General features: G+C 48.7%; 1 protein-coding gene across 4 annotated transcripts; it reads left to right on the top strand.

Annotated features, from left to right (window-relative positions):
• The first annotated feature begins 1,425 nt into the window (after positions 1-1,425).
• On the top strand, positions 1,426-16,912 carry CILP (cartilage intermediate layer protein). Of its 4 annotated transcripts, XM_027552989.1 has the most exons (9): positions 1,426-1,563; positions 3,173-3,339; positions 5,928-6,020; positions 6,982-7,251; positions 8,708-8,890; positions 9,268-9,582; positions 10,352-10,460; positions 11,488-11,645; positions 13,839-16,912. In XM_027552989.1, the coding sequence occupies exons 2-9, from the start codon at positions 3,279-3,281 to the stop codon at positions 16,196-16,198; spliced, it is 3,549 nt and encodes a 1,182-aa protein (XP_027408790.1). In that variant the 5' UTR covers positions 1,426-1,563; positions 3,173-3,278; the 3' UTR covers positions 16,199-16,912. The 4 variants fall into 4 exon arrangements, with proteins under 4 accessions (XP_027408790.1, XP_027408791.1, XP_027408792.1 ...); XM_027552990.1 differs by lacking the exon at positions 5,928-6,020; XM_027552991.1 differs by lacking the exon at positions 6,982-7,251 and having other exon boundaries at positions 1,427-1,563.
• The last annotated feature ends 7,671 nt before the right edge of the window (positions 16,913-24,583 follow it).

Raw genomic sequence — 24,583 nt, 5'->3', positions numbered from 1 at the left:
CCTCTACTGCAGGCAGATTCTGTACCATCTGAGCCACCAGGGAAGCCCATATATATATACATACATATCGCATTCACACAGGCACATACCTATAGAGAAAGGCACAAACACACAAGCACACACGCACAACTGAAGAAGTGTGCACTGCAGCACTGTGGGATCATTTCCATACAGGGCTTTTTCCTCTGAAATCATGGAGATGTCTTCTCCCTATGTGCTCCCAGTACTGATCCTAGAGCCTGCTCCAAACAGGTGCTCGTCGATAGTGTGTGGAAAGAGGGAGCTGACGCTGGTGTGGAGGGCCACATGGGCCAGGCCTCTATCTCCAGGCCCCGCATAAGGCAGAAAGCCCAGCCTAGGCCCAATGAGCCTGGGTTGTAAGGCAAACCTTGGCAACTCTTGCTGTCTCCCTGGTTCACCCCCTTCCCATCTGGTGCCTCCACCCGGGACTCTCTCTTTGGGTGGTCCATTAACCAGCCCATCAAAATCACCTGGGAGCTTGTCAGAAATGCAAAGTCTCAAAAAAAAAAAAAAAAAAGCAAAGTCTCCGGCCTCACTTCAGATCTACTGAACCAGAAAGCCTGGGTGTGGGGTCCGGCATCTGTGCTTTCACAAGCTCTTCAGGGGGTTCTAATGCATGCTACAATTATAGAACTGCTGCCTGTGAGGAGAGGCAAGCTCATGCCGCGGGGGAGGCGGCTAAAGTCTGGAAACACTAGCAGCTGCTTACGCCACCTGTGGGTAAGGTGGCTGCTCATTGCTGGTGGGTGCCCATACCCAAAGTACTCTCACATGCACACACACACACTTGCACATATATGAGCATCTGGCACGATCTCAGAGAATCCATATGCAGGGATTCCTCTCAGATCCATTCGGTATAGGCAGGCACCCAAATGAAGGCAGGAAGGGGTAGGAAAGAACTGTTCTCCTCCTGGCCCCACAATCGCTTTGCCCCTTGTCCCTTTGGAGGGTCCCTGAGTGCTCCCTCAGAGCCACAGAAGCCGAGTAGTTGCCCAATCAGACAAGGCAGCCCTAGATGAGAGGTCAGGTGATCTGTGTGCCTAAGAGAACTCGGGGTATGTGCTAAGGGCAGCAAAGTTCTTTCTCTGCATAGGTGGGCCGGGGCCAGGGGAATGTTGGGGATCAGCAGGCAAAGCTTAGGCAAGAGCATACCACCCCCTGAGCCATGAAGCGCTGCCCACACGTAGAATTCCCCTTGGCCCCTCCCCAGGGCTGCTCCCCAAGCCCCTGCCTCCCCACCCATCCCTCTGCTCTGGCCTATGGAGCCCCGGGCAGCTGCCCACCTGGCCCATCCCCAGGCCCTGCGGCATCTCCCCCTGAGGATCTGGAAGTGAAATCAGGCCTCTGGAAGCTGCTGGGGATGTGGGGAGGGGAGGAGAAGGCTGAGCTTCCTCAGGCTCAGATCTGGTTTCGCGGCTGCTTCCCCTGGCGCAGTGCCACAGGCTGAGCCTCCAGCTGTGCTATATAAGGCCTGGTGGCTGGCCTGCTGGAGAGAGGAAAACTCGGACCCCCCAGCTGAGGAGTCCCGCTCAAGACACGGTGAGCCCCTCTCTGTTCTCCTTGGCCCATCCCTGCACCGCTCAGCCTGGCTCAGCTACCCCGGGGCACCCCCCACCAGCCGCCTCACCTCCCGCAGACAAGACTTGCCTTTCTTCTTTGGAACTAGCCCCAGGTCTTCTCCCTCCCCGACATGAGGATAGGGGCCCTCAGAGGGCCCAGTCAGGGTCTCTTACCTCTGGGTACTCTCCCTTTTTCCTGCAGTCAGCCAGCCTTCTTTGTCTGAGCGCTCTGAGACCTGCGGACTGGGGAGCCTCACCAGCAGAGTCTATGCTGAGGAAACTTCCATGGGCTGCCAGATGGGAAATGGTTTTTCCACAAGGTGCCTCAAGCCACTTTGGCTCCAGACAGTCCCAGAGCAGTCCCAGGCTGAGGGCCGTGCAGGCCCTGGGGAGTGCTCAGCCCTTGGCTCAGAGCCTGGGAGCTGGGGGTGAGACCCACAAGAGCTGGGGACCCTGGAGACCCTGCACTCTGTTCAGGTGGCGGAGTTAGTGGCCTTAGAGCTGGATGGTCTGCAGTGTGGGCTTGGTCTGTTCTTCTTCTGGGACAACTAAGTGCTTTTGAATCTTTTTTTCCAGAAAGGAGGAATCTCCCTTTTCTCACCACACCCTGGACTTCGGAGGTTGAAGTCAATCCCTCTTGAATTTCCAGGCACTGGTCAGAATCGGGGTTGGCCAGAGGTCTGGGGAGAGAGAAAATTGAGCGGGAGCCTGGGTCCTGGCCCTATTACCAGGCCTCTTGGAGAACAGGGGAGCTTCTCTTCCTGTTCCTGTTCCCTAACCCCCACTCAGCAGTTACTGGGGGGCCCCAGCCTCTCCCTGTGGGTCTGCTCTGCTCTTCTTCAGCAGGCTTCTGGCTGTGTGACTCCCAAGCAGGCCAGAAATGTGTTCCCTCTGCAGCCTGTGCACATCTGGGAATGTGTTCATGGAGCTGGTGTGTCTGAAGCATCTGCACCCTCCAGCTTGCCTGTCCTGTGAGAGGTTGCTGTAGTCGGGGCAGGGGCTGCCCAGCCTTAATATGTAGCCCTGCTGTGCAGGAACGTGAGTCCCACCAAGGGCAGCAAGACAGGCCCCCAAGCCTGGGTCTTGGAAGTGATTTACGAGTCACCCAGAGGCTGCTCGGGGTGAGCACAGGCACCCCTCGCTGGCAAGGAAACATCTCACCCCAACTGTCCCTTATGTCCCATCTCAAGGTGGGGTCCTAGCACCTGGACCCGGGGTTTGAATCCAGGCCTGCCTCATGTGAACTGAGATTCTGACTCTCTGCCTCTCCCAAGCTGCCCACATTTGCAATGTGGGCAGGTATCATCCTCACAAGACTTCATTCTGTCCGCCTTTCACTTTTGATAGGTTAAGAAATAGAATAGTTCTGGGGACTTCCCTGGCAGTCCAGTGGTGAAGACTCCACGCTTGCATTGCAGGGGGTGCGGGTTCAATCCTTGGTTGGGTTACTAACACCCCACGTGTGGTGAGGTGCAGCCAAAAAAATAAATTAATAAAAATTTTTTTTTAAAGAAAGAAAAGAAATAGTTCTGCTCAAAACCTGAGTCAACTCAGAGATATGGAACCTGATAAGCTTTGTTTCTTTGCAGGTCACTGATCTGAGAAACTTCTCAGGGATTGCATTCCAGGGACGCCAACTCTGTGAAGGAACCCTTACTCAGCTCCTGCCACGTTCCCCACAGGACCGGGGAAAAGATGGCAGGGGCGAAGGCCTGCACGTTCTTCTTCCTAGTTCTGCAGATCACCTCAGCGTTGGGTACAGGCTAAGTATCTCCTGTCTCTCTAAGCTGCTACTTGCCATAGGAAAGTCACATTTGGTCTGGGACCCAACTCTGCACCTGCCTTAAACTATAGCTGTGGCACTAAGACCCGAGGCTGGTTTATCTTTTTATTCATAGTTTATACCCTGCTTGTTTTCCTAAAGGGTTTGAGATAGGTCCCAATATAAAAACTCACAGGACAGAATCTTCTAAATGAGGAGAGGGATAAGATGTCACTCAGAAGGAGGAAGAGGGTTACCACGGCCCCCTCAGTGCTGAATTTAGCTCTGAGCTTCCTGACAGCCAAAGCAAAAGGAATCCCTGAGTTCTCACATCCGGATTTAGGGTGAGATCTGATTTTAGCTTCATGAAAATTCATTTCGACCCTGTAGCCGAATTTCACAGAGACACTAGAACCCCTTCTGGTCTCCTTGTCCTCAGACCCCATTCTCTGGTGACTCTGAGTTCACCAGGGAACAGGTGGAGAGAATTTGCCACGTGGGCTCCCCGAGGCATCTGAGCATCAGAGCTCACAGCACCAGGCTGCATACTCTCTCCCACCTCCCTTTCTTTTCCTGATTTCTAGCTGCATACTCAGGTAAAGCAAAAAATGCTCAGAATTCTCTCTCAGAGCTATGAGCACTGCGGGCTTTGTGACTGCAGATGCGGGAACAGAGGCTGTCCGAGCAGCTTGCCAAACCCTCTATGGGCCCATCTCCTGCCTTGCTCTTTCTGCCTGACAGCTCTTGTTGATGAAGATAATTAACATTCAGCAATCTGAAGGGAAATCATATTAGTTTGAATAAAAGAGCTACTATCACCCCCAGTTAAGCAGCAAAGAGAATACTAATTTGACTCTCTCATGTGAGAGTTAATTGCCTTTTGAAGCTTTTGCAGGCCTCTGCTCTCCTCTCACCTTTCTGTTTTGGAGCCTCCAACTCAGCCTCAGGTGGGTTGGGCCTCGAGGCTCGCTGCCTGTGGCTCAAAGATCCCTATACCCTTCCTCAGGGAGACTTCGCCAGCTGCGGTCAGAAAACTAAAGGACTAAGACTTCCCTGGTGGCCAGTGGTTAAGACTTCATACTTCCAGTGCAGAGGGCACTGACTCAATCCCTGACTGGGGAACTAAGCTCCCACAGCTTGCATGATGTGGCCAAAAAAAAAAAAATTAAAGGACCACTCCTCCAGCCAGATCCTGAGGGTGAGGGTGGATTCTCAAAGTCAAACTTTGCCAGGATAAGGGAAATGGACATCTATTGTCCAGGTCTTGAGCTAAATGGAGTTGTTAATGCTTTACTCAGCAAACATTCTGTGCTAGGCATTATTCTAAGTGGATTTTATGAAGCTTATTTAATCCCTATAATCCTCTGAGATGGGGACTATTATTATCCTTACTTTATGATGAGGGGTCAGATGAGTTAAGTACCTGGCCCAAGGTCACACAGTCAGGAAGTGGCAGTGTCTGGGGCTCACAGTCTCAATCGCCGTGTACTTCAGAGACTTTGTGTTTCCTTATGGAATCCTCATGCCAGCTGGACCACCACATGTGCAGTGGGAACTAATATCTCCATTTTACAAGATGAGGAAAGTAAGGTTCCCTTCTGCCAAGGATGGGCTCAGATCTTACAGGAGGAGCCCCAGCTGCCTTGCAGCATCCCATGGTCCATTTCTAGAACAAAAGGGAAAAGAGAACCACACTGGTTAGCATATACTGCGTGCCAGGTCCCTTTACCTTCACCATCACCCTGAAAAGGCACCATGACCCTGTGATGCGGTGATTGTTGGCACAGCTCTATTAAAAAAAAAATTATTTCTTTTCATTGGAGGCTAATTATTTTACAATATTGTGGTGCTTTTTGCCATACATTGACATGAATCAGCCATGGATGTACACGTGTCCCCTCATCGTGAACCCCATTCCCTCTTCCTTCCCACCCCACCCCACCCCATCCCTCTGGGTTGTCCCAGAGCACTGGCTTTGAGTGCCCTGCTTCATTTATCGAAAACTTGCACTGTTCATTTATTTTACATATGGTAATATACATGTTTCAATGCTGTTCTCTCAAATCATCCCACCCTTGCTTTCTCTCACATACACTTGAAGTCTGTTCTTTATATCTGTGTCTCTTTTGCTGTCTTGCGTATATGGTCGGTCATTACTGTTTTCTAAATTTCATATATATGTGTTAATATACGGTTCACTCTGTATAATAGTTTCCAGTTTCATACGTCTCATTAGAACTGGCTCAAATGTGTTCTTTTTTGTAGCTGAGTAATATTCCATTGTATATAGGTACCACAACTTCCTTATCCATTCATCTGCCGATGGACATCTAGGTTGCTTCCATTTCCTAGCTATTGTAAACAGGGTAAAGTTCTATTTTATGAGGAAACAAATTTAAAAGAATAAAGCTTTTGAGGTCATTCAGGCAGTCAATGGCAGAGTGAGACTCTGAACTCATGCCCAGCGCTCATGTTGCATTCCCCACATCACCCTGCTTCCCTACGTCCCGAGAGGCTAGTAGCAGGACCCTGCTGGGCCCCTGTAACTGTCTTGGCTTCTCATTTCTCCTCCTGGCCCTCAGGGAGGCAGATGATGCTCACTCAGTCAGTAAGGAGAGTCCAGCCTGGGAAGAGGACCTCAGGCGTCTTTGCCAAGCCTGCTAACCTCCTGGACAGTGAGTTGTGGCTGGAGCAGGGACTGATGGGGGTGAGGGGCTTTGTCTTTATTGAGCTTGTTAAGAGAATCTCTGCAGTCAGGGGACAATGTCAGGGTTCCATAGACAAAATGCTTTGCTCAGTTGTGTCCAATTCTTTGCGATCCTTTGGACTGTAGCCCACCAGGCTCCTCTATCCATGGGATTTTTCAGGCAAGAATAGTGGAGTGGGTTGCCATTCCCTTCTCCAGGGGATCTTCTTGACCCAGAGATTGAACCCCCATCTTCTGCATTGCAGGCAGATTCTTTTACCCACTGAGCCATTTGGGAACTTCCATAGAAATCCACTTTTAAAAGGCATTTGAGGACTTCCCTGGCAGTCTAGTGGTTAAGACTTGGTGCTTCCCTTGCAGGGAGTCTGGGTTCAATTCCTGGTCAGGGAACTTAAAAAAAAAAAAGAATATTTGGCTGACGTCTCTGTCCAAGCAGAGGGACCAAGTATATAGGACAGCTCAGAAGCATGAGGCTGCCTGATAGATCCCAGGAATGCTGTAGGGCTTGCTGGGGCCAGAGCACAGACTGGCAGGGAGAGAGAAGAGAGAGGAGAGTGGACATACTATCTCATCAGCACCTAAATAGCTGGCTAAGGGAGTTAAAGCTGGGAGTGGTGTGGCCCAGGCTGCATGGAGAAAGCTCACCCTGACTGTAGTATTGAAGAGGGGTGGGGATGGTTTGGGGAAGCTGGAGGTAGAGACACCAGGCAGGAAGTTATTGACATGGTATAGTCAGGCTGCTGAGAATCTTTGGCAGTAGGGTGTGCAGAAGGGTAAGAGATTCTAGAAATGCTGCAGAGGGATGCGATGGGGCCTGAGACCAGTGAGGGGTGGGTGAGGGGTAGCGGGGATGACTCCCAGGGGTTGAGCTCACCGGGGGCTCTGGGGCCCGGTTGGCTCCCACCTGGCTCTCTCTGGCTCTCTCTCAGGTCCTGGGGAGTGGACGATCTGGTTCAACATTGACCACCCGGGTGGGCAGGGTGACTACGAACGGCTGGATGCCATTCAGTTCTACTATGGGGACCGGGTGTGCGCCCGGCCCCTGCGGCTAGAGGCTCGAACCACCAACTGGAAACCCGCAGGCAGCACTGGCCAAGTGGTCCATGGCAGCCCCCTCGAGGGCTTCTGGTGCCTCAACAGGGAGCAGCGACCCGGGCAGAACTGCTCCAATTACACCGTGCGCTTCCTCTGCCCTCCAGGTGAGCCTGGCCAGCCCCCACACAGAGGGAGGCCAGGGCCTGCATCTGGCCATGGAAACTCTGGACATCGCACACATACACGTACTTCAACTCCATAATAACCCGTTAGTTTCATGAGAGCCATGTTTCCAACAGTATTCTGGGTTGATGGAGAGTTTCCCTTCAATCCATTTTACTGATGGGGAAGACCACATGCTCTGGAGCTGGACTGCTTTGAATCTGGGCCCACTGTCTCTACTGTGTTCCTTAGGCAGATTTTCTGAAACTCTCTGAACCTCAGGTTTCTCGCATGTGGAAGAAAGGTATTAATATACCTTCATGCGGGATTTTGGGCTTCCCTGGTGGCTCAGACAGTGAAGAATCTGCCTGTAATTCAGGAGACCTGTGCTCAATCCCTGGGTCAGGAAGATCCCCTGGAGAAGGGAATGGCCACCCACTCCAGTATTCTCGCCTGGAGAATTCCATGGATAGAGGAGCCTGGCTGGGCTACAGCTCATGGGGTTGCAAAGAGTTGGATGTGACTGAGCGACTAACCTTTTCACTTTATGGGGGTTTTTACGAGGATTAAATTAGATAATAAGTGCAGAGGGCTTAATGCAGGTGAAAAGTGCAGTGGGCACTAAGTTTTCATTTCTATTTTAGTTCCTCTGTGCCAGACGCTGCTAGTTCTCTCCATTACTCAACTTTCACAACTGACTGTGAGGAATCTCTATTTTGACAAGTTATTCCAGGTTCGGAGAGGTTAGGGAACTTCTTGGAACGACACAGCTGGTCAGTGGAATGCTGGGATTTAAACCCCGGCCTGTGTTCGCAGAGTCCAGGAGTTCATGCTCTTTCTGTCCTCTCTGCCCATACTGGGTAATTCAGAGGCAGCTGCAGGCCTGTCCATTATGATTGTGCATCCTCCCTTCCTGGGGTTCCGCCAGTGCACACGGCCTGGCCCTGCAGGCTCAGGTGGCAGTGGCAGTCACTAGATCAGGAACCCAGGCTGGGCAATGTCTCAAGGTGAGGTTCGAGGCCCCCGTTTCCTGGCACAGAGGTCTCAGATCAAGGATGAGGCAGAGGGGGCTTGATGTTGCTGAGGCCCCAGGTCTTGACTTCCCAGGGCCCCTTCTACAGGAGCAGGGGCTGTTTTCACACTGGGAGAGAGTAAAGATGGTGCTGTCCTCCACATCCAAGGACAGCATATCAAAGTCCCAGCGCTTGGCCAGTAAGTCCCTTTCAAGGGCACCTATAGCCCATTTGGTGGTGTCATTGTGAAAATTAAGAGATATCACTTCCTCAAGTCTCTTGGTGTCCATCTGTTGGAAAAATCCTTGCAGGAAATATAAATATCAAAGACATCTAGGATGTAAATGGAGGCCTGGATCTCTGAGAAAAAGCAGCCTCGGGGTCAGGCATCCTGATGGAGTCCCCTTGGGAGGGAAGTCAGACCGCCTGCTGGTCTTCTTTGTAGGATCCTTGCGCCGAGACACAGAGCACAGCCTCTGGAGTCCATGGTCTCCCTGGAGCAAGTGTTCTGCTGCTTGTGGTCACCCTGGGGTCCAGACCCGAACACGCACCTGCTTGGCGGAGTCGGTGTCACTGTGCAGTGAGGCCACTGAGGAGGGCCGGCACTGCATGGAACAGGCCTGTTCAGGTACCACCCCTGCTCCTGGTACCAGGTAGGGCATGGGGCTGGGGCTGAATAGAGGATCAGACTGAGACAGGTTCATTCATTCATTCATCCACTCATCAAGTAATTATGTGCTGCACTGATGGGGGACGTAGAGGATAATGTGGGAGCACAGAGCAGGGTCAATTATTGTCACTTAGGGGAATCAATTAAGTCTTCCTAGAGGAGGTGTCCTGAGCTAAGTCATGAAGGATGAGTAGGAATTCGTTACGCAGGCTGCTGAGGGAGGGTAACAAAGACCTAAGGATGAGAGGGAGCATATGGGACTCCACAGGTGGGACATGGCTGAAGGAGGGCCAGAATCCATACATGCCCTCCTGATGTGGCCTCTTTTTCCACAGCCTGTGACCTTACCTGCCCCATGGGCAAGGCGAATGCTGAGTGTGACGCATGCATGTGTCAGGACTTCGTGCTGTATGGGGCTGTCTCCCTCCCTGGGGGTGCCCCAGCCTCAGGGGCTGCTGTCTACCTCCTGAGCAAGACACCTAAGCTACTGACCCAGACGGACAGCAGTGGAAGGTTCCGAGTCCCTGGGTTGTGCCCCGATGGCAAAAGCATCCTGAAGATCACAAAGACCAAGTTTGCGCCTATCCACCTCACGGTGCCTAAGACTAGACTGAAGGCAGCCACCATCAGGGCGGAGTTCGTGAGAGCAGGTACTTAAGTTCTCTGGGGGTAGGGATGCGGAGGAAGGCTGGACTTTTAAATAAAAGGATTCTAGTACTCAGAGCTGGCTTCCCAGCTTGACCAGAGTGAAACTAAAAAGTCCACAAGTTCCAACATCATCTGGTTCCCTACCCTCCACCCATTACTTACCTTCTCTCCTCTTCTCTCCACTCCTATTACAGTCCCCACCACCCCCACTGAGTCACTCTACTACAGTTACAAAGGCTTCCTATCTATTCCTCAACTACACAGGCACACTCCTGCCTCAGGGCCTTTGCACTTGCTATATACTCTGCTTGGACTATTCTTCCCCCAGATAGTGGCATGGCTTGCTCCCTCAGATGTATACGTTCTTTTCCTGCCTCCTAGTGTAAGGCTTGGAGGTCACAGAGAGAGAGGCTGGGGAAATTCAGAAACAGTGCAGAATGGCCAGAAAATTCTGCTGGAATCAGAAGAGAAGGTACTGCCCTATTCAAAACAGCCAGCTCTGTCTCAATGGCAATGCTTGGGAATCTTGCCTGGTACAGGGTCCCCTTGGCTCGCCACTACCTCACCCAGATACTGCCTAAGAGGCTATGGGAGCGGGTCCCGTCTGAGTGGATGGAGGGAGTGGACTCCATTAGGACCATTAGAAGGGGTCTAGGATGTATGTGTGAAATTGTACGATTTTAACACATGTCAAAATACCTGAGGGAGCAAGGCTCTGGAGAACTTGTCACAGTGAAAAACCCCAAATACCATTTCTCATCCCTGTCTCAGAAACGCCGTACATTGTGATGAGCCCTGAGACAAAAGCACGAAGAGCTGGGCAGAGCGTGTCCCTGTGCTGTAAGGCCACAGGGAAGCCCAAACCAGACAAGTATTTCTGGTGAGTATTCTGCCACCTATCTGGCCTGATTCTCCTCTTGGAAACCCAGAGCTTTCTTGTACTGGGTCTGGAGCTGTTAATCATGACAATAACCAGCAGAAGAAAGTTACAAGTAAGGCTCTGGTGTGGCTTCCCAGGCGATGCAGTGGTGAAGAACCTGCTGTCAGTGCAGGAAATGCAAGAGATGTGGGTTCCATCCCTGGGTCAGGAAGATCCCCTGGAGTAGGAGATGGCAACATACTCCAGTATTCTTGCTTGGAAAATTCCATGGACAGAAGAGCCTGGAAGGCTACAGTCCATGAGGTCACAGAGTTGGACATGACTGAGTGCACACATGCAAACACACACACACACACACACACAGCCCTGGTGCATCATCAGGGAATGGGGACTTCTCTGGTGGTCCAGTGGTTAAGACTGCAAGGGGTGTAGTTTTGATCCCCTGTCAGGGAACTAAGATTCTAACATGCAAAAATGAGAAAAAATTAAACAAAAATTTTTTTAAAGTGGGGGCCAACAGGGTTGAGGCCACTCAGCAAGCCCTGTTGTCCTGTTGAAGCTGGGGTCCCTACAGAGCAGCTGTGGTCTTAGGGTCCTGACTCTATATCCTTGGGACACAGAACCAGGTTTCCCGTCCTAATTTCCCCAAGGCAAACAAGGTTAGAGTCCCCAGTGGCTGTCCTTTACCCTTCACAAACATTTTACAGCCATTATCTTATTTGACCCTCTCAACAATTCTACGGATCAGCTAGGAATCATGGCATCTACTTCAGATGAATGGAACAGGAAGTTGAAGCTCAGAGGTGAAAGGATTCGTCCAAGGGTCCATAGGCAGTCAGCGGTGGGGCTGAGACTGAGAAGCAAGTCCCCTGACTCCCAGGCCAGTCAGTGATCTTGAATGAGCCGAGTCAGTTGTAGAGTTGGCATCTGCAGGACATGTCCGTCACCTGCCTGGCTCCTGACACTGTCCTTAAGGATAGCAGCCCTTCCACTGTCCCCTCAGGCTGTCCCTCTCCATCCCTTGCAGGTACCATAACAACACACTGTTGGACCCCTCCCTCTACAAGCACGACAGCAAGCTGGTGCTGAGGAATCTGCGGCGGGACCAGGCCGGGGAGTACTTCTGCAAGGCCCAGAGCGATGCTGGGGCTGCAAAGTCCCGCATTGCCCAGCTGACTGTCATAGGTAAGCCTGGCAGGGCCCCTGGAAAACCCCTGCCAGAGTGGGCATAACTGAACAAAACTTGGGCTGTCCTGGGCTGTGCCCAGTGCTGTGCTTTCTGGGACACAAAGATGGCACAGACCTTGATCCTACCCTCACAGATCTGCCACTCCAGGAGGTGTGGAGAAATAAGAGACAAGTCAGTAGAGATAGAAAAAAATGCAGCTGAAACAGGAGATAAGGAGTTGTGGATGTTACTTACAGATGAGAAACAGAGAACTGGAATTCCAGGTGGGAATGATTGTTGTGGGTTGCTGGAGGCGTAAACAGTGGTTTTTAGCTTTGGCCACCCACTGGGATCAACTGTTTCATTTTTTTTTTTTTAACTTTTAATTTTGTATTGGGGTACAGCTGATTAGGGCCTCCCTGGTGGCTCAGTGGTAAAGAATCTACCTGCAATGCAGGAGTTGCAGGAGATGCAGTTTCGATCCCTGGGTCGGGAAGAACCCCTGGAGGAGGGCATGGCAACCCACTCAGTATTCTTGCCTGGAGAATCTCATGGACAGAGGAGCCTGGTAGGCTACGGTCCACAGGGTCGCAAAGAGTCAGACACGACTGAAGTGACTTAGCACGTGTGCAGATAGCTGATTAACAATGTTGTGGTAGTTTCAGGTGAACAGTGAAGGGACTCGGCCACATATCTACATTTATCCATTCTCCCTCAAACTCCCTTCCCATCCTGGCTGCCACATAACATGGAGCAGAGTTTCCTGTGTTACCGTAGGTCCAACTGATGAGTTTTTAAAAAATATTGATGCCTGTGTTTTACCTCCAGGAAGCTTGATTTTATTGGTTTGGAATGTGGCCTGGGAACACTTAGGTTAAAAGCTCTCCCCAGTAATTCTAATTCGTGGCCAGTATTGTGAACCCCTGACGTTAAACAATGGCCAGGGTCTGTGTGTATGGAGGTGGGGACATTCCAGATCAAGGGCCACAGTGAGCAAAGTTATAGAAGTGGGAAACTGAGGGGGCTTTACAAGAGTGACCTGATTAAAGCTGGCTTCTAGAAGTGAGCTGAAGGAGGGGAGACCGGAGGCTGAGACCAGTCAGGAACCTGTACTTGCAAAGTGAGGGGGAAGGAGGATATCTTAGTAATTGGCCTAAACAAAACCAAACAAAAGTCAGGAGGAAATTTGTTGGGAGGATCCTGGAATATTTCACAGACTCCAAGAAAGTTGAGCAACACAGCTCAGGACAGACAGGACACAGGGCACTTGGACCTTGGCAGATGAGATGTGGAACCCTGTCAACTGTGGTTCCCAGCTCATTATACCAGTGCTCCCTGCTTGTCACAGTTATTCTTAATACTTTATATGTTTAATATTTTAAATTAAAAAGTAATTTACTATTCAAGTTAAATTTATAGATAATAACTACATGTGATTTTAAGATATATATATATATATGGAACATGCTCCTAATGACATAAAACGGAAATATAAAAAAATAATCTTAATGCAAAATCATATGTATTTAAATATGTAAGTGTTAATGACACAAGAACACCCACCAAGAAGTCAGACACTTGCACTTGAATCCAGTCACCATGAATGTGACAACAACAAGTACTGACCTTGGGCAGTTGTAGGGAGGTGATTTTTCTGAGACAAGAAGCAGTTCTCGGTATTTGACCAAGCTAAACAAAGTACAATCTTAGCTCGATTTATATGGTAGTGCATTCTTCAGACATTCAATGCATGGTAAAACCATGTATAAAACACCAGGTTCTGATCATTTAAACATGCTTTCCATGTACGTGAATGTCTATAGAATATGTGAAAGCAGAATGCAGAAAAATTCTTTATGTCACACAGTGCCAGGCACTGCAGAAAACAGAGCTGCAAGCCCGCCCCACCCACAAAAAGCCAGTAGCAGTCCCAGTTTTGGTGGTAACTCAGAACATCCTCACAAATTTTCAAGATCCCTCCAATGAGAACCATTACTGTAGTGGTCTCCACAAGGAACTCTGTTTCTCCAAGGATAAAATGGAATTAGTAATGGCTATCCATTCTCCCTCAGAGGAGTTCTGTGAGAGTTGGGACCGTGCCAGTGCTTTGAAAACCCGAAAGCACACAGAGACGTCAGAGATGTGAGGTTGAGGTGCCCTTCGTGTAGGAAAAGGACTGCATTTAATGTCTGAACTATTTCCCTCCATAGCCTCTGATGAGATTCCTTGCAACCCAAACCCTGAGAGCTACCTTATCCGGCTGCCCCATGACTGTTTCCAGAATGCCACCAACTCCTTCTACTATGATGTGGGTCGTTGCCCTGTCAAGACCTGTGCAGGGAAGCAGGATAATGGGATCAGGTGCCGAGATGCTGTGGAGCACTGCTGTGGGATCTCCAAAACAGAAGACAGGGAGATCCAGTGCAGCGGGTACACGCTGCCCACCAAGGTGGCCACGGAGTGCAGCTGCCAGCGGTGTACGGAGACTCGGAGAATCGTGCGGGGCCGAGTCAGCGCAGCTGACAATGGGGAACCCCTGCGCTTCGGCCACGTGTACATGGGGAACACCCGTGTGAGCATGACCGGCTACAAGGGCACATTCACTCTGCATGTCCCTCAGGACACAGAGAGGCTGGTGCTCACGTTTGTGGACAGGATGCAGAAGTTCGTCAACACCACCAAAGTGCTGCCCTTCAATAAGAAGGGGAGTGCTGTGTTCCATGAGATCAAGATGCTTCGGCGGAAAGAGCCCATCACCTTGGAGGCCACGGAGACCAACATTATCCCCTTGGGGGATATGGCTGGTGAAGACCCTGTGGCTGAGCTGGAGATCCCATCCAAGAGTTTCTACCGGCAGAACGGGGAGCCCTACATGGGAAAAGTAAAGGCCAGTGTGACCTTCCTGGATCCCCGGAATATTTCCACAGCTACTGCTGCCCAGAGTGACCTGAACTTCATCAATGATGAAGGAGACACTTTCCCTCTTCGGACATATGGCATGTTCTCTGTGGACTTCAGAGATGAAGCCACCTCAGAGTCCCTTAATGTTGGCAAGGTGAAGGTTCATCTTGACTCGACCCAGGTCAAGATGCCAGAGCATGTGCCCATGATGAAACTCTGGTCGCTCAATCCAGACACAGGGCTCTGGGAGGAGGAAGGTGACTTCAAACCTGAAAGCCAAAGGCGGAACAGAAGGGAAGACAGAACCTTCCTGGTGGGCAACATGGAGATCCGTGAGAGGAGGCTTTTTAACCTGGATGTCCCGGAAAGCAGGAGGTGCTTCATCAAGGTGAGGGCCTACAGGAGTGAGAGGTTCTTGCCCAGTGAGCAGATCCAGGGGGTTGTGGTCTCTGTGATCAACCTGGAGCCCAGGACTGGCTTCTCCTCCAACCCCAGGGCCTGGGGCCGCTTTGACAGTGTCCTCACGGGTCCCAATGGGGCCTGCCTGCCTGCTTTCTGTGATGACCAGTCCCCCGATGCTTACTCTGCCTATGTCTTGGCCAGCCTGGCTGGGGAAGAACTGGAAGCAGTGGAGTCTTCTCCTAAATTCAACCCAAATGCAATTGGTGTCCCTCAGCCTTACCTCAACAAGCTCAAGTACCGCCGGACAGACCATGAGGACCCACGGGTCAAGAAGACAGCTTTCCAGATCAGCATGGCCAAGCCACGGCCCAACTCACCTGAGGAGGGCAATGGACCCATCTATGCATTTGAGAACCTTCGGGAATGCGAGGACGCACCACCCAGTGCGGCCCATTTCCGGTTCTACCAGATTGAGGGGGATCGGTATGACTATAACACAGTCCCTTTCAACGATGATGACCCCATGGGCTGGACTGAAGACTACCTGGCATGGTGGCCCAAGCCAATGGAGTTCAGGGCTTGCTACATCAAGGTGAAGATTGTGGGGCCACTGGAGATAAATGTGCGATCCCGTAACATGGGGGGCACCCACCGGCGGACAGTGGGAAAGCTGTACGGAATCCGGGATGTGAAGAGCACACGGGATAGGGACCAGCCCAACATCTCCTCTGCCTGTTTGGAGTTCAAGTGCAGTGGGATGCTCTATGACCAGGACCGTGTGGACCGCACGCTGGTGAAGGTCATCCCCCAGGGCAGTTGCCAACGAGCCAGTGTAAACTCTATGCTGCATGAGTACCTGGTCAACCACCTACCCCTGGCGGTCAACAACAACACCAGTGAGTACACCATGCTGGCGCCCTTGGACCCACTGGGCCACAACTATGGCATCTACACCGTCACTGACCAGGACCCTCGCACAGCCAAGGAGATTGCGCTCGGCCGGTGCTTTGATGGCACATCCGATGGCTCCTCCAGAGTCATGAAGGCCAATGTGGGAGTGGCCCTCACCTTTAACTGCGTAGAGAGGCAGGTGGGCCGTCAGAGTGCCTTCCAGTACCTCCAGAACACCCCGGCCCAGCCCTCCCCTGCAAGCACTGTCAGGGGAAGAGTGCCTTCAAGGAGGCAGCGGGCAAGTCAAGGTAGCCAGCGTGGAGGGGTGGCCTCTCTGAGGTTTCCTGGGGCTGCTCAGCAGCCTCTGAGCGACTGAGGCTTGTGGTACTTCTCTTCTCCTGCCATCTCACATGACAGCCTTGTGGGACTGACGCCCAAACTGTCACTCGGTTAATTTAAGCCCATCTGTTCTGGTGCAACTTGCGTGTTTGTTTCTTCATTCCTTTACTTACTTATTGTCTTTGTCCCGTGATACTGATTGGCATGAAGCCCCTAAAATGTCAAAATAAAGCCCCACTGTCCTATTCTCTCTCTACAAGAAACAAGAAATTGGCCATGGGCAAACTCTGTGGCTTCAAGCATTCTTCCTTTAGTGCCGTACCTGGAAATGTCTTTCATTTTCTTTTTTGCATGGTTTTGCCCACCTCTAATGATAATCTGATGTTGAAGATCTAATAACCAATATAAAGCGTAATTCTTGGCCTGGCTCCATAGAATGTAAGCAAGGCCTGCATCACAGTTCATACATATAAAAGGTGGTGAAATAAAGAAATAAACTATATTGTTACTTGAAATGTTACTAACATTTCTTTGCTGAATCTGGAACTCTAGTGCATGTTCAGTGTTCAACTGTTGAATATAAGGTAATCATATTTCCTCTGCCAAATCTGGAAAAGACATCACCTGGTATCCACAGCTGCACTCGGTTGCTAACTATATTAATGTGTTTCCTTTTATATTTGCTATTGTTCTTGCTAGAAGCCCAGTGTGGCCCAGAACAGATGTCAATAAATGCACATTTTGTACTTGATTCTGAGGTCGCTGACCTGTCTTTAAACCATTAAAGTGAGCTAACTGCTCAGAGGGACAGAGGGGTCTCTGGAAAATGGTCACAAGTTGCCTCGAGGCATAGCGCCACCTAACCCCAAGTTACAGGGCTGGGTGACTAGGCACATATTCCAGTGGTCAAGTTTGTTCTCATGGATCATATTTTCCATTTGCAGAGGAGAGCAGAGATTCCTGGAGTTAAAAGCATGTTCTGGGCCCCTGAACAAAGCTGAAAACATGTCCTGATTTTTTTTTTCATCCCTTCCAATACTGGGGAGCTTATACAATGGTTTGGCCCAGGGTCTGGCAAGCTGGCCCAGTGGTCCTTTGGCAACCCCCCTCAGTGTGCTGCCTTCTCCAGCTGGGTTGGCTGGCCTCACTCAGAAGGATGGGCTTTTTATTTTTTTCATTCCAAGCTCTTCTAAAGATGCCCAGCTTTTCCAGACACCAGACCTCTGTTGTGTATAATAGCCTCTGTCCCTTGAGTAAAATGACTGGTCCAAATGGACAGGTTTTTTTTTTTTGGAAAAGGTGTTTGGTTTAAAATAGTATATCAGAGGCCCTAGATGGTGCCAGAGTGATCCTGGAGGCATCAACAGCCAGGGATGAGTAAGATGTACTGATTTCTTCTTTCCTAAACTCTCCAGAATCTATTACAAAAGAGGCCAAGGGGGGAGGAGAGGGCATCACTTACAATCAGGACAAAATGCTCTCCCTGATCCCCTGGCAGGCCTGGTACAGCTCATTTTGGCCACCTCCGGTCTGGCCTGGATTTGTAATCTTGGATCAGCCTCTGCCCAGTTCCCAGGGGTTTGGTTCATAATTGACTAGAAATTTCTCTGGCTAAGCACCCCACTTCCATGACCTCTGAGAGTGAGTGTACGCAGGGCTAGGTCCTCGCAGCTTTGTGACTGCTCCTTAACCTACTTCCAGGCTATACTTCCCAGGGAGTGGCTCCCACTGAGTACATTGGGTGGGATAACAGGGGGAGCGGTTTTGACTGCCCCTGCCAAGGAGTCAGTGCTCAGCTCTCTATAGCACAGCTGCCTCACTGCTTCAACCTGATCGTCCAGTTTCCTGCAAACTCATCAGAAGAGGTTGCTAAGGAAAGTGGGATGACTGGGCTCCCAACCCTTGACCTTCCCTTTCTGTTCTCCATTGAGGACCTGAATAAATGGACTCCAGCAAGTAGCAGCTGCTGGAGTCCATTTTTTTTTTCTTGCTCATCAAATATTTATCGAGTGCCTATTCTATGCAAAGCCATGTGTGCAAGTAGACAGGTCTTCATGAGCATATAAAGTATACTACGTGGACTTTCCAGGTGGTCCAGTGGTTAAGAATCTGCCTTGCAATGCAGGGGACGTGGGGTTTGATCCCTGGCCTAGGAACTGAGATCCCACATGCCACAGGGCAACTAAGTCTGCTCACCACAACTAGAGAATCCCGCTTGCCGCAACTAAGTCTCAATGCAGCCAAAAAGAAAAGAGAAAACAAGCAAACCTACACACAGCTGCACCAGCTTTGGAGGAGGTGGTGGCCAGAGGCTTCTTAGAGGAGGTGATGTCTACTCTGAGGTCTGAGTGATAGGACCTGGCATGCTGAAAGTGTGGTTTGTCGGGAGCAAGGGCCACAAGCAGAAACCGTTTGTGCAAAACCAGGAAGGTGGAGGTTGGGAGGGGAGGGCAGATACCTCTCCTTCAGACAAGGAACATTGTTGAGTTCAGCTCATGACACCTACTTGTTAAGCATTTTGCTTCTGAAGGCAGATAGGCTCCTTGCTAGCTGTCTGACTTTGGTTAAGTCATTTTCCTCACCTGTAAATGAAAGGGTTGGAGGACTTCCCTGGTGGTCTAGTGGTTAAAACTCTGCTTCCACCACAGGGAGTTTGGGTTCGATCCCTTGTCAAGGAACCCACACACTACTCTACACAGCCAAAATAAATAAATCAATAAATAAATGGGTTGGTTGTACACCTAAAACTAATATCTAAATTATAAGTAAATAGAAAAAAAATTAAATGGAGAATTTGTCTAGACTGACTCTAAACCGTCTCCAAAGTCCTTTCCATGCTCTTCACTGAGGCTAAAGAGCACAGTTCCCGAGATGCCTTTGCCCTAACAAACAGCGGATGATTCACTGGGTGTTCCCTTCCCCTGCGGAGACTCTGCAGACTGGATGGACAAAACGTTCATTTCAGAAAAGCCCCGGGGTTTTGGGCTCAGCCTGCCGTACCCTGGCGGATAACCCAGTTACTGAGAGTGAACTGTAAGAAGACAGATGCCAGATGGCAGGGAGGAAGGGCACAGACAGGAAGATAGAGGGGCAGATCAGACAGTTTCTGCTCCCAACCAAGGAAGCTGCAGGCAGAAAACTTGCTACAGTTTGGAGAGTTCCAGCAGCTAGATTGGTAGAGAAAAATGTCACCAATATGTCAGGATAAGAACAGAGGCTTGAAAGACTGAGAGAACGTAGACAAGTTGGAGGCAGTGCAGGACAGGAGGAATTTCAGGCAAAGGGATATCAGCTAGAGCCAAGGAATAGTGCTGGGACTGCACACTGGAAGGCTTTTGGTTGGAAGTAACAGGGGTGCCAGCAGACAACTGGAAGGGCCAGAACCAGGGACTGCAAAGCCTTCAGAATCTAGGCCATCACTTTTTGGTTTTCCCCTCCAGTTAATTATGACTTACGGCAATTTGGTAAATTATACCTTTATAAATGGAAATGAAACATCTATCTGTTCTCTCTACCTGATCCCTCCAGAAACTGTAATTTCTTAGTTTGCCAGTAACTTTATCAGGCAAATAAAGAAAGTGAAAGTGGCTCAGTTGTGTGAGACCTCATGGACTATACAGTCCATGGACTTCTCCAGGCCAGAATACTGGAGTGGGTAGCCTTTCCCTTCTCCAGGGGATCTTCCCAACCCAGGGATCGAACCCAGGTATCCCGCATCATGGCTGGATTCTTTACCAGCTGAGCCACAACGGAAGTCCAAGAATACTGGAGTGGGTAGACTATCCCTTCTCCAGCAGATCTTCCCGACCCAGGAGTTGATCCGGGGTCTTCTACATTGCAGGCAGATTCTTTACCAACTGAGCTATGAGGGAAGCCCAAGTAAGGAAGGCTACCTCCTAATAGGTACAGAAGTCTTAAGGTACTTGGGGGAAAATGAGAGGAATTCATCCAAATCTATAGATACCACAGGCAGAACCTGTGACAAGGCCTTGGCATGGCTTTCCTGCCTTTGAGAGGCCTTTTAAAAGCTTAATCTGAGATTCCTTATGAAAAGTTCCAGCATATCCAACTTAAAAAGAGCCTATGAGATCAGTAGCATGGGTGTGTGCTGAGTCACTTCAGTCGTGTCTGATTCTTTGTGACCCTATGGGCTGCAGGAGCCCACCAGGCTCCTTTGTCCATGGGATTCTCTAGATAAGAATACTGGAGTGGGTAGCTGTGCTCTCCTCCAGGGGATCTTCCTAACCCAGGGATCAAATCCAAGTCTTCTGCATCTCTTGCATTAAGAGACAGGTTCTTTACCACTAGTGCCCCCTGGGAAGCCCATGTGATCAGTTCCACTTATGTAGATAATCAGGCCAAATTTATGAAAAGCAGATTTATTTCACAAACAAATTAGTCTTAATTTGGCCATATTTGGTAGAAATGAGGGTATTTAGAGAGAAAAATACATGTTTCAGTGGATATTTAATTCTAGTTTTGTTAATTGAGGTCTGTGCTTACTGCTAAAGACTCACTTCTCAGATGGCTTGTTGTTGCTATATTATTGTAAAGTTTGGTTCTGAAGCTTATCACAGTTATCTATCTTTGAGTGAAGATATGTGCCATAACTTGCAACCAGCAGATTATGTATACTGGAAAAGACATCAAATAAAGGATTCTTTACAGCCACTTTCATTCTTCTGAATGAACTGCAACTCCTATTTCTGATACCCAACTTTGACTAGGATTAATATTACCAGACCAGGACAAGAAGAAGGTGACGTCTGAAGTAGATAGCTGACCCAAGATGCTGGACTAAGTCTGTATACTAATTACTTAGACAATTACTCATACTTTTACTTGTGAACCAAATATATTTTTTTTTCCTTGGGCTCAATTATTTGCAAGTTTCAAAACTCAATCCAGTTTCTGGGTTTGTGGTTAGTTACCTCTGTCCAGTACTCCTAGGTTACCGTGGTGGATTTCTCTTCTCTAAGGCTCTAAATAAATGGCCCCTAGCAATTTTCTTTTAGAAGGAAAAAACTCTAGTACCATGCAAGCTAATTTTACTGCCAATATGATAAAGTGGGACCCTCTTAGCCAGTTAATGACAACTGTTCTGAACCTTGTCATAAGTAATAGTTTTAACTAGATATTAAATATTGGGTAGCTCCTAACAGGATCCCGGAGAAGGCAATGGCACCCCACTCCAGTACTCTTGCCTGGAAAATCCCATGGACGGAGGAGCCTGGTAGGCTGCAGTCCATGGGGTCGCTAGGAGTTGGACACGACTGAACGACTTCACTTTCACTTTTCACTTTCCTGCACTGGAGAAGGAAATGGCAACCCACTCCAGTGTTCTTGCCTGGAGAATCCCAGGGATAGGGGAGCCTGATGGGCTGCCGTCTATGGGGTCACACAGAGTTGGACACGACTGAAGTGACTTAACAGCAGCAGCAGCAACAGGATCCAATGTATTTATGGAACAAGTTTAAGGCCTTGACTCTCCCCAGGTTAGTTAGAAAGATGCACAGTTGCTTTCCGTTGGCTCAAGGTCACCTATGGGTAGTCTTGGAAACAACCCCTGCACTCTGCCTTTAATGTGAGCATATTGAGTTCTATCAATTTTCCAATGGTATGACCACGTGATTGAGATATTTGTTAACTCATCTTATGACATGATGAAGAATCAAATTTCCGCTTTGAATGATTCTCTTCCTAGTTTAGGAAAAATACTGTGAAAATGTTTTGGTTTAGGAGAATCTTGGCTTAAATCTTTACTAATGACATTGTTACTCTGTCAATTTTGATCACATCTATAGTTCTGTATAAATTATTGAGCATGCACAATGCACATGCAAGATAAAATAGGCATAAATTGCATTGGAAAACCTGGAATTGACCATTAATGTTTGCCAGACATCTTACCAGTACAACCCCCTTTTTTGGAAAGATAAAACAGAGATATGAAGACCTGACATGGACAGACATGATAGACCCAGGGCAGGTTAAGAAATCCCCTTGACATTGAGGGACAAAATATTTGATCAACTAATGCTTTCTCACTAAAGATTAATGATCAAGGGACTTCCCTGGTGGTCCAGTGGTTAAGACTCCACACTCCCACTGCAGGGGGCACAGGTTCAATCCCTGGTCAGGGAACTAAGATCCTGCATGTTGCATGGAAAAAATAAAAGAAAAAGGAATATTATCACATAAGGAGTTCTGGTTAATGCTGATGTACAATACACACTAAAAGGGAGGGAAGAGGCCCAAACAGGCAGAGAAAAAAATTTGCTTAATTTTTTTTGCCGTAAAATATGAATTTTATTTCATCAACCTCAATTTAACTCAGTCTTGCTCTATATGCTCTATAAATACTGTCTGTTTCTTTTTAAGTTCCTCTCTCTAATCAGTCTGTTTTTCAGTCTCTCCCTCTTACTGTGTGGTCTCTCCTTTATGTAGGAACCCCTAATTTCTTTGCAGCTCAGCTTTCTCTGCTCCCCAGGGCTTATAGAAGAGGTGGGCATCTCTCTTCAAGCTAATGAAGACTGGTGACCTAAGCCCAGATTCCTTGGAGAATCTGATCGGTTCATTTTGAATTAGGGCTCTACCTCTAGTCCAATCAACTGTGGCCATAGTGGGGAGTGGAGTTTAAAGGGCAGTCCTATTATACAGTTATGGTTGCTGGGGAAGTGGCAAGGAATCTTGGAGAGCTGGGGAGGCAACCTGAAAGGTGAATACTTCAGTGGAACAATGAGCAGATCACTGTGGGTGTATGGTCAGTCCGCTCAAGATGGCTGTTCTCTTGTTCTCTGTACAGCCTCTGCTAACCAGGCCCTGCTTCACTCACATGAATATCCAATCATCTTAATTATAGGGCTTAATTAGTAACTATGTGCTTGCCCCCTGCCCTGGCTGCTGGTTTTCCTGGTAACTGATGAGTCAACCTGACTTCAAATCCCTTCACCCCCAAGTAACAAAGATTGCTACCATGTACACGTCTGCTGTACACAGTGGGGCAGATCTCCAGGACCTTTTGGTGTAGATGTGTAAGAACCTCTGCCCGATAAACCATTAATATCTGTTACTGTCTCTTGGCTCTTTGGTCTTGAGGCTAGGCTACAAGGCTTACTAGGCCTGCAGGTTCAGCCCAACAGTGGGTTTACTGGGAGTTTAGAGTTTTCCATTTCCAAACATCAGGAGGTTTTAAATACAACAAATGAGATCTGTGTGATACCAATTCTTTGAAATCTGTTGTGTATTACTTTGTGACCTAGTACTTGGTCAGTTTTTGTAGTTTCTATGTGTGATTAAAAACTTTTTTTTTAACTTTAAAAAAGTATTTTTTTTTGACTGTGTTGGGGCTTGGTTTCAGCATATGGGATCTTCTCTGTGGCATGTGGACTTCTCTCTAGTTGCAGAGCATGGGCTCTAGAGTATAGACTCTGTAGTTGTGGCACTGGTCTCTTTCACTTAGCATGTCTTCGAGGTTCATCTATATTGTAGCATGTATTGATATGTCATTACTTAAAAAAAATTTATTTTTAATTGAGGGATAATTTCTTTATAATGTTGTCTTGGTTTCTGCCATACATTGACATGAACCAGCCGTAGGATATGCCATTACTCTTTATGGCTGAATAAGTTGATGAACATTTGCGTTGTGTCCATTTTTTGCCTATTTTGAATAATGTTGCTATAAACACCCTGTAGAAGTCTTTGTATGATCGTATCTTTTCAATTCTCTTAGGTATATACCCAGGAGTAGAATTGCTAAGTCATGTAATATTTCTGGGTTTAATCTTTGAGGAACTGCTAAATTGTTTTCCATGGCAGCCGCATCATTTTACATTCCCAGCAGCACTGTTGGAGGGTTGTAATTTCTCTACATCCTTACCACCACCTGGGTGATTTCTGCTTTTTTGAGTTATAGCCATCTAGTGGGTGTGAAGTGGTATCTCACTGTGGTTTTGATTTGCATTTTCCTAATGGCTAACTCTGGGAGTTGGTGATGGACAGGGAGGCCTGGCGTGCTGCGATTCATGGGGTCGCAAAAAGTCGGACACAACTGAGCGACTGAACTGAACTGAACTGAACTGAATGACTAGTGATGTTGAGCATCTTTTTCCATACTTATTGGCAGAGGACACCACCCTTATGGCAGAAAGCAAAGAGGAACTAAAGAGCCTCTTGATGAAAGTGAAAGAAGAGTGAAAAAGCTGGCTTAAAACTCAACATTCAAAAAACTAAGATCATGGCATCTGGTCCCATCACTCCATGGCAAATAGATGGGGAAACAATGGAAACAGTGACAGATTTTATTTTCTTAGGCTCGAAAATCACTGCAGATGGTGACTGCAGACGTGAAATTGAAAGATGCTTGCTCCTTGGAAGAAAAGCTATTACCAACCTAGACAGCATATTAAAGAGCAGAGAC

Source organism: Bos indicus x Bos taurus, chromosome 10, assembly GCF_003369695.1.
Source record: "Bos indicus x Bos taurus breed Angus x Brahman F1 hybrid chromosome 10, Bos_hybrid_MaternalHap_v2.0, whole genome shotgun sequence".
NCBI lineage: Eukaryota > Metazoa > Chordata > Mammalia > Artiodactyla > Bovidae > Bos > Bos indicus x Bos taurus.
The sequence above is the reverse complement of the archived record's forward strand: the minus strand, read 5'-3'. Positions and strand labels throughout refer to the sequence as shown.